This window comes from Lithobates pipiens, unplaced genomic scaffold (genome assembly GCF_037356315.1).
Source record: "Lithobates pipiens isolate NorthernLeopardFrog02 unplaced genomic scaffold, aLitPip1_a1.2 Scaffold_16, whole genome shotgun sequence".
In the NCBI taxonomy this organism is placed as follows: Eukaryota; Metazoa; Chordata; class Amphibia; order Anura; family Ranidae; genus Lithobates; species Lithobates pipiens.
In genome coordinates, this window is record NW_027507748.1 from 141,417,651 (window position 1) to 141,440,069 (window position 22,419).

General features: G+C 42.7%; 1 protein-coding gene across 1 annotated transcript in view; it reads right to left on the minus strand.

Moving 5' to 3' along the window:
- The window catches only part of LOC143982110 (uncharacterized), a 75,885-nt gene extending 59,433 nt beyond the window's left edge, over positions 1–16,452 (minus strand). Inside the window, exons 1-3 of the mRNA XM_077480541.1 lie at positions 16,327–16,452; positions 11,639–11,699; positions 206–338 (exon numbers count right to left, since the gene is read on the minus strand). Of these exons, the coding sequence (XP_077336667.1) occupies positions 206–338; positions 11,639–11,691 (186 nt within the window). The 5' untranslated portion in view covers positions 11,692–11,699; positions 16,327–16,452. The remainder of the gene's footprint in view (positions 1–205; positions 339–11,638; positions 11,700–16,326) is intronic.
- Positions 16,453–22,419: the final 5,967 nt, after the last annotated feature.

Sequence of the window (22,419 nt, forward strand, 5' to 3'; positions counted from 1 at the left end):
CAAAGCTGGGCATCTGGGAATCCAGGAGCTAGTGATTTATTCCATGGCTGCAGAGAACTGTCCTACCGAATAAAATGAAATGGATGTTTACGACTGCCTCATCTAATATACACAAACATTTATAAATTCAAATGATTAATACAATTGTTTGCCTTCATAAGACATTTTTATAAAGGATTTACACACTTTTCTTCAGCCCTCTTACCTCTGGATCATACACCAAAGGACTGTAGCATCGGCTAGGTTGGGCTTCTGATACACAATCCCCTTTGGCACTTTTCTTTATCCTTTTTTTTTTCCTTTTTGTTCCAGATCCATTACGCCGGCTATCAGGTTGACTGGAAGTAAAAACAAATGCTTTCAGCCTGTCCAGAGTACTACTGAGACAAAGTGCATAGTGCACAACATTTTGGGAAACAAGGATGATCAGACCAAACATCTGTCAGTAAATAGAAAAAAAGGAATGGGAGGAGGATCCACAAAAGATCCACCCCCTAAACTAGATAAAAGGACTTTAACGGTACCAAATGGGTACAATTTCAAAAAGTTTATTATACAAAAATTTAAACTATAAAAAGCACATAAACATAAATGATATCACAGATAAAAACACCAAAGGGAACGAGTGGCTCGCTGCGACTTTGACCCAGGTGCGTTTCACGGGCGATAACCCAATTCTCCAGGAAGATATACTACAGGCAAGCTCTTTAAAATACAAAGTCAAAAGCAAAGTAAAAAATTAAGATGGTCATCCTACAATCTGTTGTTGTCCACACTCCAGCCCAGAGGGGTAGTCCACATGGCTTTATTACAAATGTCAAAGTCCCATTAAAGGTTTACAGTAGGCAAATATCTGTTGTCTCACAATGGTGGTTCAACGACCAAGATGCTCTGATGAATCCAAAGCTAGAGGGTCAAAGGGATCCGGTGAGGAGTGGCAGGGGGAGGACACGTGTCGCTGCCTCTGTTCAGATCAAGATAGCTATCAGAGGCAGCAACACTTCTGACCCCTGAACTTTGTGTCACTTACTACTGACACCTGGACTTTGTGTCACTACGGACTTCTGAACTCTGCATCATTTTCTGCTGACCCCTGAACTCTGCATCACATACTAATGACCTCTACATCACTAATTACAGAGTTCACTGATCAGTATGGAGTGCAGAGTGCAGTAATAAGTGACCATCTGTCCCATAGTACAAATAGTCCTCCTCACCTCTGTTCTCCTTATTCCTGGACTCTTTACACTACTTGAGGTAGTAAAGATAACCCCCACCCACTCTCCATGCCAGCCAGACTCTATAGTCATTACTGACCCCTGAACTCTGCATCACTTACTACTGACCCCTGAACTTTGCATCACTTACTCTTGTACTCTGCACCTCCCTTGGGGACAATGTTCACTGCACATATGTAGGTTATGCCACTGATAAAGCTGCAGAAAGCTCTCAGAGACTGAGGACATGCAACAGGAGATGGTCAAAGACCACATGCATACTAAAAGTGTTGGTCAGAGTGCAGACCAGGGCTGGCACTCCCACTAGGCAGCCGCCTAGGGTGCACTGTTGCCTAGGGGGCTCAGCCACGGCCCACTGACTTCCCCGTTGGCCTGGGAACAAGAGGCAGAGGAGGGGAAGCAGAGGAGGAGGGCACATCTGGGGAGGTGAAGACGTAGCTACGGTCTGGTGAGTCCACTCTCTGATCCTTTCACCTGCGCGGACTTAAGCCCCATACACGCTATGAGATTTTCTGCTGACTTTTTCCTTCAAATTTACCAAAACCATGTAGTGCAAGGGCCTGCCTGATTTCATACAAATTGAAACTCCTAAGGTTTGACCTCATATTAGATGCTTTTGGTAAATCTGAAGGAAAAAAATCAGCAGAAAATCTGATGGTGTGTATGGGGCTTTAGGCAATACTAACGTGCCCTGCCCCCCCTCCCCCCAGTCTTGCCTAGGGTGCAAAATAGTTAAGCACTGGCCCTGGTGCAGACATACTGCAGGCGATAGACATTGCAAACATGTTCTTGGAAATCAGGGACATGCTTTAAGAGACAATGCCCTGTACACAATACACACATACCACAAGAAAACTGTGGATTTTTTTCCAAAGGATGTTGGCTCAAACTTGTCTTGCATACACACAGTCACACAAACGTCAACAACGTGGTGACGTACAACACATACAATAAGCCAAGAAAAATTAAGTTCAATAGCCATTGTGGCTCTTCTGCTTGATTCCGAGCATGCGTGGACTATTATGTGTCAGAATTGTGTACACACACTTGGAATTTCTGATGAGTTTTGTTGTCGGAAAATTTGAGAACCTGCTCTCAAACATTTGTTGGCGGAAATTCCGACAACAAATGTTCTATGGAGCATACACACGGTCGGACATTTTCCGACAACAAGCTCACATCCAACATTTGTTGGAAAATCCTATTGTGTGTACAGGGCATAACAGATTAGAGAAGCATTACACGAGACTGCTAAACTGCTGCTGTTAGAATGCTTTTGGAATAAACATTTCTCCATGACAGAAGACTCTAAATTTTGGCTGATACATTTCTTTTTCTTCCGACTCTTTGCAGACTTCTTTTTAAAAAGATGTGCAAGAATTTATCAAGGGTGAATGGTTACATGTCTACAATTTATAGAGATGATAGCCATTACATGAGATAACCCAGAAACTGTCCTACATGATCGTTTGAAAAAGTAATTTGAACAAGGCCTTAGAGCAGGGGTAGGCAAACTGGGGCCCTACAGCTGTTGTGGAACTATATTTCCCATGAGGCATTGCAAAGCTGGCAGTTACAATTACTCCCAGAGGCATGATGGGACTTGTAGTTCTGCAACAGGTTGCCTACGCCTGCATTAGAGCTTTCCAAGTGGTACAGCCTGGTAGCTAATATATCTAAAGTGCAAGTTAATACTACTTTTAATAGAAGCAAATTATCTAATGCTTAGATGGTACCTGGTCCCCACTAAAATAGCTAAATTTAAAACAGAATTAGGAGTACCAGGTACCACATATGATGGTGGTCCTGTCTGAAATTGCAGGTGGTTTTGAACTAGAGTTTATGCACTTATATACAGTATATTGACCTTGTTTAATCTCAACAAAAAAATCTGATGAGTTATTGCTAGGAAGCACAACCGCTAACAATTCCAGGGCCGAGCAATTTAGTGTTGTACATTTTTCTAGTTGCTAGAATTATAATAGCCAGATGTTGGCATACGTCTGTTGTTCCCTGATGATTGCTTAAGAGCAAACTCAGATGGATTGTGGTCAATGGTAGGTTGTCAAGCATTTTGAACAATTCAAAATCCAAATTTGAAAACATCTGAGACCCATGGATTGGATACATCTTAATCCCCCCCCCCCCCCCCCCACCTGATATGGAGTTTCCCTTGTACTTGTCCCCCTCTATAGGCTCTATTCTATTTTCCTCCTTACTCTTTTGTATTTTGCTCTTAAGAGTTTTCCTGTAGATGGTTTAAATACATTTACTACCATTGTAAGCAATTCAGAGAAGTTGCGTATGGATACAGTTGGAAAATGTTTTTTTCCTTTTTCATGTGCTTTGTTGAAGCAACCTTTATGTTTTGTACAGTGCCGATTACCATTTTCATGTGTATTCGTGATCTTATAAAATTCAATAAAAATTACAACAGAAATCATTGCTTTCACATTAGTGTCACAATTGTTATTTCTCTCATCAAGACTCAAAATATCAGTGGGGAAAAACATAGAATAGGATGGACAGCGCAGAAAAAAAAAACCTACTTTAAAGGGCTTCTGAGTTACAGGTTGGGCAGCAGAAATTTAGATGCAGAGTCCAGTTGGACTGTAAAGTAGGCTGAGCACAGGGTTTGTATCTCAGAAATGTCAGTTTTTCTTATTTTTTACATTCCTATGATTTAAAAAAAAAAAAAAAAAAAAAAAAAAAAAGACAATCTTGGCTTTGGAGCTGTTGGATTTTTATATGCATAAAGTATATGATCAAGAATAACCATGTTTTACTTTCTGTGATTTGATGAAAAAAATCACCTACATTTAAAGTGCTGTAACACTCTTGAAAATGTTGTTTGTACTGTATCCAACATTACCACTATACTAACTGATGGAAAAAAAAAATCTGGTTCAGACATACTCGACATGCTAAGTAGGCACAGTGCCCACACACAGGAACATGTACTGAAGTGTTTTCACTTCATTCCTGGCTATTAGAAGGCTAGGGATACAATAAAAATATGTAACTTTAACAGAAAATTTGGTTGTGCTTTTTGAGACCATAAGGTCTGATTCATATCAGCAGCTGCACTGAAGCATGGATCTCAGCTCATTGTACTGTTTTCTTTCTTTTTTTTTGGTAGAACCTTATTGAAATGTGCTGTTTCATTAAGCTATATCCATACCATGATGTTGAGATGCAGTGGTTTCCACAGCAGCACTGCGCTGAAAGAAAAAGTACTGCATGTAGTACTTTTTCCAGCCCACACCACTAAAACACAGCGGTGTGATTTGACACCATAGGAAACTCTGAAAATTGCCTTGTCTTTGTCTTGGGACTGCACTGAGCAACCCTGCCTATTGTATCCCATTGCAAATGGTGGCAATGGGCCCTAGAGACTCATGTACACAAGAGGACCAAATGAGCTCTAGCATAAAAATCCATAATTTTCTGCTACTAGGGAGCTGCAGATGATGTTTACAGCCGGCTACAGAGGTGAGTGTCTTTATGCGCTTGCATACACATTTAACCACTTAAGGACCGCCTCACACCGATGTACATCGGCAGAATGGCACGGCTGGGCACAAGCACGTACCTGTACGTTGCTCTTTAACCACTTCAGCTCCGGACCAATAAACACCTTAAGGACCAGAGGTCTTTTTGCAATTTCGCACTGCGCTGCTTTAACTGGTAATTGCGCGGTCATGCAATATTGCACCCAAACGAAATTTGCGTCCTTTTCTTCCCACAAATAGAGCTTTCTTTTGATGGTATTTGATTGCCTCTGCGATTTTTTTTTTTTGCGATATAAATGGAAAAAGAGCGAAAATTTTGAAAAAAAAAGATATTTTCTTCTTTTTGTTATAAGAAAAATCGAATAAACTAAATTTTAGTCATACATTGAGGGCAAAATTTATTCAGCCACATGTCTTTAGTAAAAAAAATGTCAATAAGCGTATATTTTTTGGTTTGCGCAAAAGTTATAGCGTCTACAAACTAGAGTACATTTTCTGGAATTTACACAGCTTTTAATTTATGACTGCCGATCTCATTTCTTGAGGTGCTAAAATGGCAGGGCAGTACAAATCCCCCCCAAATGACCCCATTTTGGAAAGTAGACACCCCAAGGAAATTGCTGATGGGTATGTTGAGCCCATTGAATATTTATTTTTTTTGTCCTAAGGGATTGAATAATGACAAAAAAAAAAATTTTTTTTTACAAAAAGTTGTCACTAAATGATATATTGCTCACACATGCCATGGTTATATGTGGAATTGCACCCCAAAATATATTCCGCTACTTCTCCCGAGTATGGGGATACCACATGTGTGGGACTTTTTGGGAGTCTAGTCGCGCACGGCACCCCGAAAACCAATCACCACCTTCAGGATTTCTAAGGGTGCAAATTTTTGATTTAACTCCTCACTACCTATCACAGTTTCGAAGGCCATAAAATGCCAAAATAGCACAAAACCCCCCAAAATGACCCCATTTTGGAAAGTAGACACCCCAAGCTATTTACTGAGAGGCATGTTGAGTCCATGGAATATTTTATATTTTGCCACAAGTTGCGGGAATATTACAAACTTTTTTTTTTTTGCACCAAGTTGTCACTAAATGATATATTGCTCACACATGCTATGGGCATATGTGAAATGACACCCCAAAATACATTCTGCTGCTTCTCCTGAGTACGGGGATACCACATGTGTGGGACTTTTTGGGAGTCTAGTCGCGCACGGCACCCCGAAAACCAATCACCACCTTCAGGATTTCTAAGGGTGCAAATTTTTGATTTAACTCCTCACTACCTATCACAGTTTCGAAGGCCATAAAATGCCAAAATAGCACAAAACCCCCCCAAATGACCCCATTTTGGAAAGTAGACACCCCAAGCTATTTACTGAGAGGCATGTTGAGTCCATGGAATATTTTATATTTTGCCAAAAGTTGCGGGAATATTACAAACTTTTTTTTTTTTTGCACAAAGTTGTCACTAAATGATATATTGCTCACACATGCTATGGGCAGAAGTCAAATTACACCCCAAAATAAATTCTGCTGCTTCTCCCGAGTACGGGGATACCACATGTGGGGGACTTTTTGGGAGCCTAGCCACGTACGGGACCCCGAAAACCAAGCACTGCCTTCCGGATTATATATAAAAAACAAACTAACCAGAGTCACCCGTAACACTTATACGGTGATCAGTGGTGAAAGGGTTAACTAGGGGCAATCAGGGGGTTCAAATTTTTATTAGGTAGTATATGGGGGTCCCTGGCGCTATATAAAAACCTGACGGGGAACCTAAATAACTAACTGGCTAACCAGCGTCACCAGTGACACTTATACTGTGATCGCTGGTGAAAGGGGGTGAAAGGGTTAACTAGCAGCAATCAGGGGGTTAAACCATTATTGGGTAGTATATCGGGGTACCTAGCGCTATAAAAACCTGGCGGTGAACCTAAAAAAATAACTAGCTACCTAGCGACACTAGCGACACTGATGCAGCGTTCAGAAAAATTATCGCTTAGTGACACTGGCAAAAGGGGGTGAAAGGGTTAACTAGCGGAAATCAGGGGGTTAAAACCATTATTGGGTAGTATATCGGGGTACCTAGCGCTATAAAAACATGGCGGTGAACCTAAAAAAATAACTAGCTACCTAGCGACTGTAGCGACACTAATGCAGCGATCAGAAAAACGATCGCTTAGTGACACTGGCAAAAGGGGGTGAAAGGGTTAACTAGCGGCAATCAGGGGGTTAAAACCATTATTGGGTAGTATATCGGGGTACCTAGCGATATAAAAACCTGGCGGTGAACCTAAAAAAATAACTAGCTACCTAGCGACACATGCAGCGATCAGAAAAATGATCGCTTAGTGACACTGGCAAAAGGGGGTGAAAGGGTTAACTCTAGGGGCAATCAGGGGGTTAAATCTTTATTGGGGGGTGATAGGGGGCTACCCTGGACCTAACACTAACTGTCCTGACAGTTTTTACTGTCACAACTGACACTGAATGCATTGATCAGTAAAGAAATGATCAATGCAATCAGTGACACTGTGACTGGGGGGGGAGGGGGGGCGGGGAGGGATCGGGGGGGGATCGGGGGGCGATCGGGGGGGGGATCGGGGGGGGGGTTTGTGTGCCTGTGTGTACCTACATGTCAGTGTAGTGTTGGTGCACACTTACTATTAGTCTTCTCCTCGTAGTCCGGTCAAAAAGACCGCCCCGAGGAGAATGACATCACTTCCTCCTTCCTGTGTAAACAATACACAGGGGAGGAAGCTTCTCATTGGCCAGGAGCGATCCAGAGGGGGTGGCCGAAAACCAACGGCCATCCCCTCATCACGGAGCGCTCCTGGACCGAATCGGACCGCCGTAAACAGCGGGAGGGGGTCCGATCGGACCCCCCACCCGCTGGAAGGCAATCACGTAAATCTACGTGATTGTGCCTGCCTGTGCCATTGTGCTGACGTACAATGGCAATACGGCGGTCCTGAAGTGGTTAAGTGCCCAGCTGTGGGCCAGTCCTGAGCTCCGTGACCGTGGCCGCAAGACCAGCATACCTAATCGCCGCTGGTGTACCGCGATCAGGTCACAGAGCTGAAGAACGAGGAGAGGTCTGTGTAAACAAACCTCTCCCCGTGCTTCCTACTGTGGCTGTCACCGATTGTCTTTCCCTATAAAAGGGAACAGACAATCGGTGATGTCACATGCCAGGCCACGACCCCTACAATAAAAAAAACACATAACGTCATACATAACACCTATACTGTCCCCTAGTGGTTAACTCCTTCACTGCTAGTGTCATTTACACAGGAATCAGTGCATTTAAATAGCACTGACTGCTGTATAAATGACAATGGTCCCAAAAATGTCCAATGTGTCCGCCATAATGTCGCAGTCACAATAAAAATCGCTGATCGCTGCCATTACTAGTAAAAAAAATATTAATAAAAATGCTATAAAACTATCCCCTATTTTGTAAACGCTATAACTTTTGTGCAAACCAATCAATAATCGCTAATTGCGATTTTTTTAACCAAAAATATGTAGAAGAATATGTATCGGCCTAAACTGAGGAAAAAAATGTTTTTAATATATTTTTTGGGGATATTTATTATAGCAAAAAGTAAATAATATTGCATTTTTTTCAAAATTGTTGCTCTATTTTTGTTTATAGCTCAAAAAATAAAAACTGCGGAGGTGATCAAATACCACTAAAGAAAGCTCTATTTGTGGGAAAAAAAGGACGCCAATTTTGTTTGGGAGCCACGTCGCACAACCGCGCAATTGTCAGTTAAAGCGACGCAGTGCCGAATCGCAAAAAGGGGCATGGTCCTTTCGCTGCAAATTGGTCCGGGGGTTAAGTGGTTAAACACCAATGCTTATATTACATTTGAGAAATATGTCGCACATGCATGTGCGTGTAAATGTCAATACAAGGAAGCATCGACATTTACCTGAAGTCAAGTGTGTACAGCTGTTCACTTCTATGGTTGTCTGTAGGAGCCACTTGTGGCTTCCCAGGAGCTGAAAACATTTTTGCACTGAAGGTCATTTGCACTTATTGGATGAATGAGCCCACAGGGCATGGTCTTTAATGGAAAAATTAAGTATTCCACTGACATCAGTTTGAGGGTCGGTTCACACAGGGGCAACACGACTTTCAACACGACTTTTGGAGGCAACTTGGACACGACTTGAACACGACTTGGGGCGACTTACAACACGACTTTAAGTCGCCCCAGGCCAGGCGACTTTTGCCGTGGCCAATCAGAGAATGAGCTCTCAAGGGGGAACTCCACGCTAAATAAAAAAAAAGGGCATGGGGCCCCCTCCGAGAGCATACCAGGCCCTTAGGTCTGGTATGGATTTTAAGGGGAACCCCCTACGCCGAAAAAACGGTGTGGGGGTACCCCCCAGATCCATACCAAACCATTATCCGAGCACGCTACCCAGCCGGCCAGGAAAGGGGGTGGGGACGAGCGAGTGCCCCCCCCAGCCGTACCAGGCCACGTGCCCTCAACATGGGGGGTGCCTTGGGGAAGGGGGCCGCGCACTCCCCCCCACCCCAAAGCACCTTGTCCCCATGTTGATGAGGACAAGGGCCTCTTCCCGACAACCCTGGCCATTGGTTGTCGGGGTCTGCAGGTGGGGGGCTTATCGGGAATCCGGGAGCCCCCTTTAATAAGGGGGCCCCCAGATCCCGGCCCCCCACCCTATGTGAATAAGTATGGGGTACAATGTACCCCTACCCATTCACCTGTGAAATAAATGTACAAAAAAAACCCCACAACACACAAGGGTTAAAATAGTTTACGTGCCCTCAACATGGAGGGTGCCTTGGGGAAGGGGGGGCCGTGCGGCCCCCCCACCCCAAAGCACCTTGTCCCCATGTTGATGAGGACAAGGGCCACTTCCCGACAACCCTGGCCATTGGTTGTCGGGGTCTGTGGGCGGGGGGCTTATCGGAATCCAGGAGCCCCCTTTAATAAGGGGGCCCCCAGATCCCGGCCCCCCACCCTATGTGAATAAGTATGGGGTACAATGTACCCATTCACCTGTGAAATAAATGTACAAAAAAAAACACAACACACAAGGGTTAAAATAGTTTATTGCACAGCTCCGGGGGTCTTCTTCCGTCTATGGGGGTCTTCTCGTCGGACTCCTACGCTATCTTCTGCTCTTTTGCTAGCTCTTTCACTAGCGGAGGTGCCCGGCTTTCTTCTTCGCCGCCGCCCTCTTCTTCCAGCTTCAGGGGTCTTGTCCCCCCTCTTCGGTTCTTCTTGCCGGGCCACCGCGTCTTCTTCTAGCTCTTTTACAAGCGGTGGCCCGGCATGAAGAACCGAAGAGGGGGACAAGACCCCCGAAGTCGGAAGAAGAGGGCAGCGGCGAAGAAGAAAGCCGGGCTCCTCCACTAGTGAAAGAGCTAGCAAAAGAGCAGAAGATAGCGGAGGAGTCTGGCGAGAAGACCCCCGGAGCTGTGCAATAAACTATTTTAACCCTTGTGTGTTGTGTTTTTTTTGTACATTTATTTCACAGGAGAATGGGTACATTGTACCCCATACTTATTCACATAGGGTGGGGGGCCGGGATCTGGGGGCCCCCTTATTAAAGGGGGCTCCTGGATTCCGATAAGCCCCCCGCCCGCAGACCCCGACAACCAATGGCCAGGGTTGTCGGGAAGTGGCCCTTGTCCTCATCAACATGGGGACAAGGTGCTTTGGGGTGGGGGGGCCCCATGTTGAGGGCACGTGGCCTGGTACGGCTCAGGAGGGAGGCGCTCGCTCGTCCCCACCCCCTTTCCTGGCCGGCCGAGTAGCGTGCTCGGATAAGGGTCTGGTATGGATCTGGGGGGTACCCCCACGCCGTTTTTTTGGCGTAGGGGGTTCCCCTTAAAAACCATACCAGACCTAAGGGCCTGGTATGCTCTCGGAGGGGGAGTTACCTCTTGAGAGCTGATAATTCTGTCAGAGTCGCCTCCGTATAGACGGAGATCCGACTTGGAGACTTGGAGGCGACCTCCATTGAAATCAATGAGTATCAGTCACCTACAAGTCAGATTGAAGTAGTACAGGAACCTTTTCTGAAGTCGGAGCGACTTCAGTAGTGTGCATTAAGACGGCTCTCATTCACTTACATTGATTTTTACATGTTGTCCGACCTGAGGTCGGATCTGAGTCGCCCCTGTGTGAACTGACTCTGAGATGCTCCTCAGATCATTCAGAATTCACTGCAGGCGCAATTAACTGGCTTCAGGGTTTTTTGCTTTCTCGTAGATTTGTTTGGGGAAAGAAGCAGTTCTGAAGTGAACATAATCTCATTGAAACGGGCCCTAAATTTGGTTATGTAATGTGACATTTTAACTACAAAACCACTTTCCTAAGTCTAAATAAAAAATAAATCAGCACAAGGAATATGGCTTACTACTGGCATGATGTGTCCCTTATACAAATTAAGAATAATATCTGAAAGGTGCGCCTCCTCCATTCATTCACTTACCCATCCTCCATGCATTGATAATGTCTCATTCAAAGAAGCAATAGTATAGTTTATATGAATGGAGGAGCTGGGCAGAAAGGGTAGACATATCTGGGCACTTTTGATGAGAGCTCGTCATAGCTCTCTCAGTTCTATTAACTCCTGCCACACTAGAAAATGATGGCGGCAGTGGTGGCAAGTAGGAGGAGGAAGATTTCTACTAAACCAGGAAACAGCAGCACAAGGGACACACACAATCATACTAATGTCTCTTGTGCTGTTTGGTTTTCTTTACTAAAAACGTAGGCTTTATTATCGGTTTACCCAACACTCAAAAGTAAGAATTAAGTCAGTCATATCTAGGAGGCACAGTTTAGTCATTACAGAACGAGCAGAAATGTTCTTGGCATACCTTTTTGACACAGAGCTGCCAGTGAATGCATTTGATTTGTTTCCGCGAGCCATTTTATTTCCTGGAATAAATGCAATAAATTTAGGTTATTGTAGCCGGTTTTTACTTTGCTACTTTACTGACAATTCTAAGGCTCTTTTCACACTGCTGAGATGGCAAAGTCATACAACTCCCTTATGACTTGGATGCGATGTAGGAGCCTGTACAAGGGCTGAAATCGTACCCAAGTCGAACCAAAGTAGTGCAGGAACCTTTTCTGTCGGATAGACTTGTGTAGCATCAGTTAAAGTGATTGTAAAGGCTTGTTTTTTTTTTTAAATAACATGTTATACTTACCTCCTCTGTGCAGTTGGTTTTGCACAGAGCAGCCCTCATCGTCCTCTTCTCGGGTCCTTCTTTGCTGCTCCTGGCCCCTCCTTCCTTTGAGTGCCACTCAGCCAGCAGGGGTCACCCTAGCTGAATCAGAGCTCCGTGTATCCATTCAGACATGGAGCCCCGACCTGGCCCTGCCCCCTCTTTCCCCTGATTGGTTGACTGACAGCTATGGGAGCCTATAGTGCCGCTGCTCTGTCTGAGCCAATCAGGAAGAGTGTACTGGATGGCCGAGGGGATCATGGACATTGCTGGAGAGATAAGAAGCTCAGGTAGGTAATTGTGGAGTGCTGGGGAGGCCGCTACACACAGAAGGTTTTTTTTTTTGTTTAACCTTAATGCCTTTACAACTCCTTTAACCACTTGCTTACTGGGCACTTAAACCCCCCTCCTGCCCAGACCAATTTTCAGCTTTCGTTGCTCTGACACTTTGAATGACAATTACTCAGTCATGTAACACTGTACCCAAATGATTTTTTTCGTCCTTTTTCCCCCACAAATAGCTTTCTTTTGGTGGTATTTGATCACCTCTGGGTTTTTTATTTTTTGCGATATAAATGAAAAAAGACCGAAAATTTCGAAATTTCTGTTATAAAATTATGCAAATTATTATTCTTCATAAATTTTGGCCACAATTTATACTGCTACATATCTTTGGTAAAAATAACCCAAATTAGTGGATATTATTTGGTCTTTGTGAAAGTTAGAGAGTCTACCAGCTGTGGTGCGAATCATAAAAAAATTGATCACACTTGATGTACTGGTGGCCCATCTCATTTCTTGTGACCCGAACAAGCCAGGAAAGTACAAATATCCCCCAAATGACCCCTTTTTTGAAAGCAGACATTCCAAGGTATTTAGTAAGAGGCATGGTGAGCTTTGTGATGTTGTCATTTTTCCCCACAATTCTTTGCAAAATGAAGATTTTTTATTTTTTTCCCACAAAATTGTCATTGCAATAGGTTATTTCTCTCACATGGCATGTGTATACCACAAATGACACCCCAAAATAAATTCTGCTACTCCTCCTGAGTATTACGATACCACGTGTGGGACTTTTCCATGGCCTGGCCACTTAGAGAGGCCCAACATTCAGGAAGCGCCATCCCATGTTCTAGGAGCATAAATTACACATCTAAATTGTTGACTACCTATTACACTTTTGAAGGCCTTGGAGCAGCAGGACAATGACATGTGACTGATGAAAGATGGCACTGATAACATGTGACACTGATGACAGATGCCAATACGGGGGAATTGATGACACGTGACACTGACAGATGGCACTTATACATGGCACTGATGACACGTGGCACTGATGACAAATGGCACCGATACATGGCATTGATGACACGCGACACTGATAACAGATGGCACTTGACATTGATAGGTGGCACTGATGACAGATGGCCCTGGGGACAGGTGGCAGTTTATTTTACATTTTTTTTTTTTGGAACTTACGGCCACTGCAGGCGTTCATCTCTCCCTCCTCACACGCCGTCTCTGTGTGAGGAGGGAGAGCGGTGCTGAGAGATGATCTCATATGTTTACATATGAGATCATCTCTCATTGGACACCCCGATCGCACTGTAAACGGCCACTGTGATTGGCCGTTTACAGCGATCTGTGATTGCTGTGTCCAAGGGACACGGCCAGCACAGAACTTCCCCGATGCGCGCTCTCAGGAGCACGCATTGCGGAAGTAAACAGGAGAAGGTCCAGGGACGACCTCCCGGCAGGTAGCGTCCGCGCTGTAGCCGCCTTTCAGCTATAGTGCGTGCGCAAAGTGGTTAAGATGGCTCTTATAGGGAAACATTGAATTTGACATGCCATCTGACTTGTGGTCTCACAAGTTGGATCCCATGTTGCAGCAGTGTGAACCGAGCCTAAGATAGAGGCAGAAAATAAAACAAAAAAACACTTTAGGATGACTAGAATTTAGATTTATAATGCAAACTAATATATGGATATTCAGACCTAGACACAGTTTTGTCCATTCTTCCTTAAGGCTGGGGGTTCACACTTGAGAATGCAACGGCTCACAGCAGGAGTCCGGTGCGTCGCCATTTACCAATTCAGGTTTGGTTGAAGCCCAAATTTTGAGCTGAATTCAGACCTGAAAACAGACCAAGAGACGCAAAGGGCTCCTGTGCAAAAGAGAGCTGGTCACAATCTCCTGCTATGCGGGGAAACCCGCATCCAATTTTCAAAAGTGTGAACCCAGCCCTAGAAGTCGTCTGTGACTTGTCAGTCACTGGCAACTATCTTGCATTCAACTCAGCAATACACCCCCAACCCATACAATCGGATAATGCACACCTGCAGTCAAGGACAAAACACACACACAAGAGGTTAATTTACTAAAACTGGAGTGTGTAAAATCTGGTGCAGCTGTGCATGGTAGCCAGCTAACTTATTCTTGTTCAATTAAGCTTTGACAATAAAAACCTGGAAGACAATTGGTTTCTATACAGAGCTGCACCCAATTTTGCACTCTCCGGTTGTAGTAAATCAACCCCACTACCTGCACTAAAGGTCAAACTGATTTTTTTTTTAATGCATTGAACAAGTGCCAAAATAGGTGTGAATAGAGCGCAAGAGCATTGAATGTAATTAAATTTGCAGCTTGTGATTTAGTGTATTGCCAGAGAAAACACACTGGCAGGAAGATATTTATTCAGATAAAGCTACTCAAGTGGGACATACACCAATCAGCCATAACTTTACAACCACCTACTCAATATTGAATAGATCCCCCTTTTGCCACCAAAACAGCCCTGATCCCTTGAGGCATGGACTCCACTAGACCTCTGAAGGGATGATGTGGTATCTGGCACCAAGCAGTGAGCTGCAGATCTTTAGTTTTAAGGCCTATAAATTGCGGGGTGGAGCCTCCATGGATTGGACTTGTTTTTCCAGCACATCCCACAGATGCTCGAGTGGATTATGATCTTGAAAATTTGGAGGCCAAATCAACGTCTCAAACTCATTGTTGTGTTTCTAAACCATTCTTTTTGCAGTGTGGCAGGGCATGTTGTCCTGTTGAAAGAGGCCACAGCCAATCGGGAAATGCTGTTTCGATGAAGGGGTGTACTTGGTGAGCAACAATATTTAGGCAGGTGGTATGTGTCAAGTAACATCCACGTGAATGGGAGGAACCAAAGTAAAGCATCACAACACATCCACTGGCTTGCCTTCTTCCCATTCTGCATCCTGGTGCTCTCTATTCCCCAGGTAGCAACACACACGGCCATCCACATGATGAAAAAAAAAAAAAGTGATCCATCATACCGGGTCACCTTCTTCTAATGCTCCATTGTCCACTTCTGATGATCTTTCGGCTGTGAAGACTAGTCAGCATGGCCACCCTGACTGGTCTGCGGCTACTCAGCCCCATACACAACAAATTACGATGCCCATTTTTTTTTCTGCCTTTCTGCCAACTTCAGGGCCAACGTATTTACTTGCTGCCCAATACATCCCACTGACTTTCAGAGGCCATTGTAACAAGATTAATGATATTCACTTTACCAGTCAGTGATCATAATGTTATGTCTGGTCAGTGCATTTTCAAAGTAAAAAATCTGTTAAAGCGGTTGTATACCCGCACGAAAAAAAAAAAAACAACAACTGTAAGAAAAAGGCATAATGAGCTAGTATTCACTGCATACTAGCTCATTATGAAATACTTACCTTAGAATGAGGCGTTGACAGCTGATCCCAGACAATGCTGAGGGAGCTGACATTTCCCCTTGGTGTGTCTTCAGGGTTCGGAAAGAAGTCCCGGAGTGCGCGGGAGACTTCTTTTCGGCAGCGTCTGCCGGACCTACACAGTGCATGCGCCGCTGACAGCACCAGCTGCATGCAAAGTGAATATCTCCTAAATCATACAGGTTTAGGAGATATTCATTTTACCTATGGGTAAGCTTCATTATAGGCTTATCTGTAGGTAAAAATATATAGAAGGGTAAACAACCACTTTAAGATATGTTATAGTTATAAACCTAGTTCTCTTTTTTTTTAATGCGTCCTGTGTGTAAAATGTCTGTCTTGTTAAGCAGCAGCCAATCCTATTAAAAGCTTGCAGTGGATTGGCTGCTGGTGTGATACACACTTGTTCTCATAAAAACAGATTAAATTAAATATTTTACCTAATATCTAGGTTTGTACCTCCTCGTATATTGGATTCTTACGATTTCATACTGGTTTTAGGTATTTAACAATCAGGAATACAACACATCAGCCTATTCTAATTACCTCAATTGTAATGTAAAAATCTTGGAAATATATTATTGTATGGTATATTCTATACTTACCTCAGAAGACAAGCTTTGTTTGCTAGATATACATAGAAAAGATGTGTGTCTGTAGCTGAGCCACTCTCTGCTTCCCTTCATAGAAGTACAATGCGGCCAGCAGGCTTCCCATAAACACAATGGTTGCCCTAACTACGAGTCTAGGTGAGGTAGGAGGTACGGTAACTAAACCAACTGTTCCTGTCCTCTACAACTGAGAGTGACCAGCCTGCAACTTGGTGACAAAAACAATTTCACAATAAAGAATTGGATTTATAAAGGTTTAAACGAATGTGTAATAGAGCCACATAGTGCAGCAGCACAAGTGGTACAGGCAGGGCAAGATTAAAGGCAAGTAAGGCCCTAAGTATAGCCCAATAATGGTGTCCCTAGCAGCACTTCCATTTCTCAGGCTGGGTTCACACATATGCAGTGTCAGACATTGCATAGATTCGCACTGCATTGCAGTGCACATCACATACCATGTCCATGTGATGCAAATTCAGCCATACAGTATGGCTCAAATCACATTCGCTCCAAAATGGTGCAGGACTCTTTTTTGGTCCGCACTGGAATCGGATCACATTGGTGTTCACAGCCATGTGATCCAATTGCACATTTCACACTGTGGTTTTGCCAACCGATTTGGGGATGTCATTAATTTTCTATTGACAACCACAGCGGTTCGCAGAGAGCAGTGTGAGCTGCCTGGGAATTAGATGTGATACAGAAATCCGCACAGGAATCATGCTGGTTCCCACATCGCATATGTGTGAACCCAGCCTAAAGTGCATCTAAACTCAAGAACTAAAATAGTGTTGCAATTGTGGTGGCTGCATTAGCTTAGGTTTATCAGTTATTTCCTTTATTTCAACCTAGCAATTGTTCCAAGGCTTCTTTCACATTAGGGGCACAGCTTACCTCCCTCTGAAAAGCAATATGTGGCTGATCGCCTGACAGGTGCTCAGCAGGTGCTACTGATGCCTCCTATATGGCTGTTTTTTGTTTTACTTTTATAGTGCCGAATGGCAATTTACATGGTAGGACTGCACCACAACTGTGATCCGAGCTTTTAGTTGGTGGTTGCAGTGTGGTCACATTGGGGGCTCAGTCTGTTTTTCTGCACCCCGGCCACCCATCTGAAACAAGTGTGCTTTGACTACATAACCCCTCCCTGTTCTTGCCATAACAGAGGGAATGTTTTGATGTCTGCAGAAATAGGGAAATATGCTAAATTACAACAGTCGAGAGAGCAGAAAGCCTGTCTCTTTGTACTGTGATCAGATAGTATTCCCTGCTATCTACGGTGGATATAAAAAGTCTACAAACCCCTTAAAATATGCCAGGTTTTTGAGATGAGGAAAAAAACAAAATAAATAAAAAAAACAAAGATAAATCACTTCAGATGTTTTTCAACCTTTAATGTGACCTATACTCTGTGCAATTCAATTAAAAACAAACCAAAATCGTTTAGTAGCCAAAAAAAAAAAAAAAAAAAAAAGCAGGGATGTGGCTTTGTTCAGCCACATCCACATCATATTCAGCCTCATGTTGAATAGTAATGAGTATACACCAGCCAATGAAAGTGAATCCAATTAAGCCCATATAAAGTTTGGCAGTTCTAGTAGGATTTCTCTGACATTTACTCAGTTGCAACAAAAATATGAAAGGGCTATACCCACACATCTGACCCACTGGGGCCTAAAACATAACTTTTATTTCCGATATTAAAACATATTTATATTATTTTATTAGTAACTCACACAACCATGTGACTGCTTTACATGTGACATGTTAGAAGCACAATTTTAATTATTTATCTTCACTTTTGCATCTCTCACCCCATCCCTCAAAGCCTCCATAAATGAGCTGAAACATTTTGGGTTTTGTTTTTTATTTTTGAAACAAGTATGAGGGGGGCACTGAGATCCTTGTAAGGGGGACACCATTAGTGGTGTCACTGTTTTATTTCTGGCAGGTATTTGGGAATGTAAATAGAGGGGGATTTAACAATCCAGAGATGTAACACTATTGCTCAGGCTGGAACAATTTAATATAGGCATTGTGTGTTGGCTGGCTTCTGTTAAAGGCTCAGGACAGAAAAAGGTTGGCCGACCCGCTCCTGATCTGCACTCTCAGCCAATGGCCGAGTTGAATGGAAAACAAGAGAGAAGGGAGAGATTGCGCTATGGACAAAGCATGTGTCAGTAGCATGAGCTGCCTCTACCTGATATACCCACCCAAAGGGTGGAAATAAATATGAAGAAAAGAGAGAGTAGATGTGGCGCTATACTCAGAACTTATTATAAAAATTACAAAAAAATTGCCAGAAAGAATTAAAATAATTAGTACATCAATAAATTAGTGAATTAATGAAAACAGGGGAAATAAATGTTGTCATCGTGCTTAGAGATCTAATGTGGTACCGGTGAACTATCAAAACTCCTATAAAAGTGAATCCCTTGTATGTATACGGCCTTATGTGAAAAAAGGCGACAAATATGTAGTATTACAATGGTATAAACTATAATACCAATAATCGCAAAGTGAAAAAATTGAAAAAATTATTAAAACCTGATATTCAATTGTACCATGTGCCAAAAAAAACAAAAAAAAAAACCTAAATCGATATCTAAATCAATATATAAAATTCATACAAAAATTTGCTTAAACAAATACCTAAACAATAAATATGTATATATGAAAATAAAATTAATCAAATAAAAAAAACTGAATATAACAGTCAGATTATATAATCAAAAAGTCCCAGTAAAAGTGGAAAGACGTGATTGGTACAGAAAGATTATTTATATTTTTCTTCAGAATCCAAAACTTCTGCCGTGAAGTAGTAATGCGATTACCCTCGCCAGAAATCTTACCCCTGTTGGGGTGGGTAAGCCTCCACAGTATAAGCCACTGTGCTGCTCTCTGGCATCAGCTGGTGTTGTTCTGGGAGATGCTTGCTCATTCAATGATGTTACATCCGCACTGTTATTTATAGTGAAAAAAATAATACATCCATGGTGTAGTATGTACTGGTATTAGATTTATTGAAAATAAATCTACTTGCATCATAAATAGGCATAAATCGCTGTTTAAACACTGTTTGAAACTACCGCCAGCCGCTGCCGTCTGCTTGGAAGGTGCACACTGTGTGGCCACGCTATACACGTTTCGTCACACGGACGTCATCTGGAGCGGCCATCTTGGTGCACCTTTTCCTTTATATATGGTGCAATGCTCCTCTGCGCCTGTGCGGCACGTACACCGCCATTTTGTCTAAGGGAATGCCATTCCTATTAGAAAGTAGACAGTCCCCAGCTACGTAGCGAGTACGACTCGCCTCAGGGGGAGACGGACACTGCATCCTATATTTAAAACTCTGCCATATTTAAATAATCATTTAAATAATCCGATGCCGCCCGTGAATGGGGATTATTCTATCTAACAGTATGCAGCTGCTTTTCAGATAAAAATGTATTCCCACCAGCGACACCGGACCTTCATTGGCAATTTCAAGATGAATCATGGCACCAGAAAAATATATGGAAAATTTTATAAAAACACGAATTATATGTATAAACTGGTTAATCAAAAGTACAAATAAAAATATATGCACAAACCTTTAATTTAGATAGAAAATATAATATAAAAAATACTAAAAGAAAAAAATAAAATATGTAAAAAAAAAATTGCAAATATACTAAAATAGACAGTTGCAGCCCTCTATAAAGGAAATGGAATGCTTCCTTAGGCCGGGTTCACACCGCTGCGATGCGGGACCGCCGCAAATCCGCGGCGTTTTCCCGCATCGCATTACTCCCGCCGGCAGTTCACACTGCCCTATGCGGACGGCTGGGAGTGTCAATGATATGTTAATAGGTTGGGATATACCCATTAGCTTACGTGGATGGATTTTTACAGCCCCTGGTAGTTGAAGGAAAATCATATCTAAAAGACAGTAGATAACTAATAGGGGACCTTCGGAACATCAAGGTAGAAGAAAATGATATATTACTGACAATTGATGTGAACTCCCTGTATACAAATATCAGACAGGAAGATGGACTAAATAGTGTGGAATGGGCACTACACAAACAGTTTGATTTAAAAACAGGACCAGATTTAATATATCCTAGAAGGACTGAAGTTGGCAATGAGCCATAACTACTTCTGGTACCAAGGTACGTTCTATGTCCAAACAAAAGGAGTAGCCATGGGGGCGAAATATGCCCCCAGCGTAGTGAACTTATTTCTGAGTCATTGGGAGGAGGAACAGATATATGGAGTACCCAGAAGAAACCTTAAATTTTACCGAAGATATAGAGACGATATAATTATCTTCTGGGGAGGTACACAAGAGGAATTGCAAGTCTTCTTTGATGAAATTAACCAATATATCTATGGTATCATGTTCACAGGGAACTGGGATAATCAAAGTATAAATTACTTAGACTGGCAGATATACAAACATGAAGGGTCCCTGGGTACAAAAACTTTAAGACTACAGACCGTAATGGGTATATCCCAACCTCCAGCTGTCATCACCTACAATGGATCAGAAATATACCCAAGGGGCAACTCATGCAGTTGCATAGGAACTGTAGTAACAATACGAATTTTGAACAGGCCGAGGTCATCATAGGAAGGTTCATAACGAAAGGGTATCAAGAAAAAGACCTACGAGAACTTAAAGAGAAAGTAAAAAAGATGTAAAGAAAAGAACTGATTGAAGGAACAAAAAAACCCACTAGAAAACAAAAGAATGTGGAGACTGCCTTCCTCACAGGTTTTAATAGACAACACAAGGAAGTAGAAAACATCATAAAGAAATACTGGCCTATTCTAAAAGCAGACGACCTACTGAAGATGGTGCTACCAAACAAACCCTCTTTCATTTATAGGAGGGCGCCAACCCTGAGAAACAAGTTAGTGAGAAATACAATTGACCCACCAAGAGAAATTAAGATATCCGAAAACCTTAAGGGATTCTTTAAATGCGGGAGATGTCTCCCTTGCCGGACCAGTAAAAAATCTAGTAGAAAAACCACTACCTTTACCTCAACCAACGGGAAGGAATATAGGATCAAAGAACTGATTACCTGCAACAGCACCTATGTCATTGAGTGTCCCTGCCGCAAGCAGTACGTGGGACGAACCACACGAGAGTTACACTGTAGGATTAGGGAACACATCACCAACATAAAAAATGGGTAACACAAACAGTGTCTCTAGACACTTCAGAGACTTCCATAACCGAGACCCAAAACAGATGACCTTTTATGCAATTGATAAAATTAAAGGACACTGGAGGGGTGAAGATAAAACAATTAAAGTTTCACAAAATGAAACCAAATGGATTTTTAATTTAGACACTTTACAAACGGCAGGAATGAATATCGATCTGGACCTTAACTGTTTTTTAACTAATTTCTGACGCCCCAGACACAATCCCCGCCCACACATTGATAAGGGCATCATAACCCTCCCCTCTTATGGGACGACTATACTGTCCCATGTTGGCGTTCCAACTCTAGGGAACATGTAATATATGAGGAATAAACTAATTGACATCAGATTTTGGATAAGGGCTGAAAGTAATACATCCGACCCTCTACTTAAGGTAAGGGTCGAATGTAATTCATACCTAACATATTTGATCCCCCACGCAGAATGAAAATAATACATACCCTAAAAGGAACCCCTACGGGCAATTACAGTATTAAACATACTCACCCCCCAGGCCATAACCTTGTGGAATGGCCTAATATGCAATAAATCAAGAAGCACAGGCCCTTTATTTAAATAGCACTACGAGCTTATATTTAAATAGCACTACGAGTGTATATCACTCCCTTTATGTTAAGGATCTAAAATATAAGGAATATAGAAGCCTCTTATATATTCCTTTTAGTTTCTCTTGCCCACCAATCTTTGTTAGATGCAAAATAAAAAAGTCTGATTTTAACAGACCCATATCATTTGAACCCCTTTCCCATTCCATGTATTATATTAAGGGCTTACACTGTTGGGCCCAGTGTGCAAACCCAAAGTTTAGGCCTTATGGGTCGAATGTTATACATATGTAGCTCTAAGTAGAGTTTCCACGAGTTG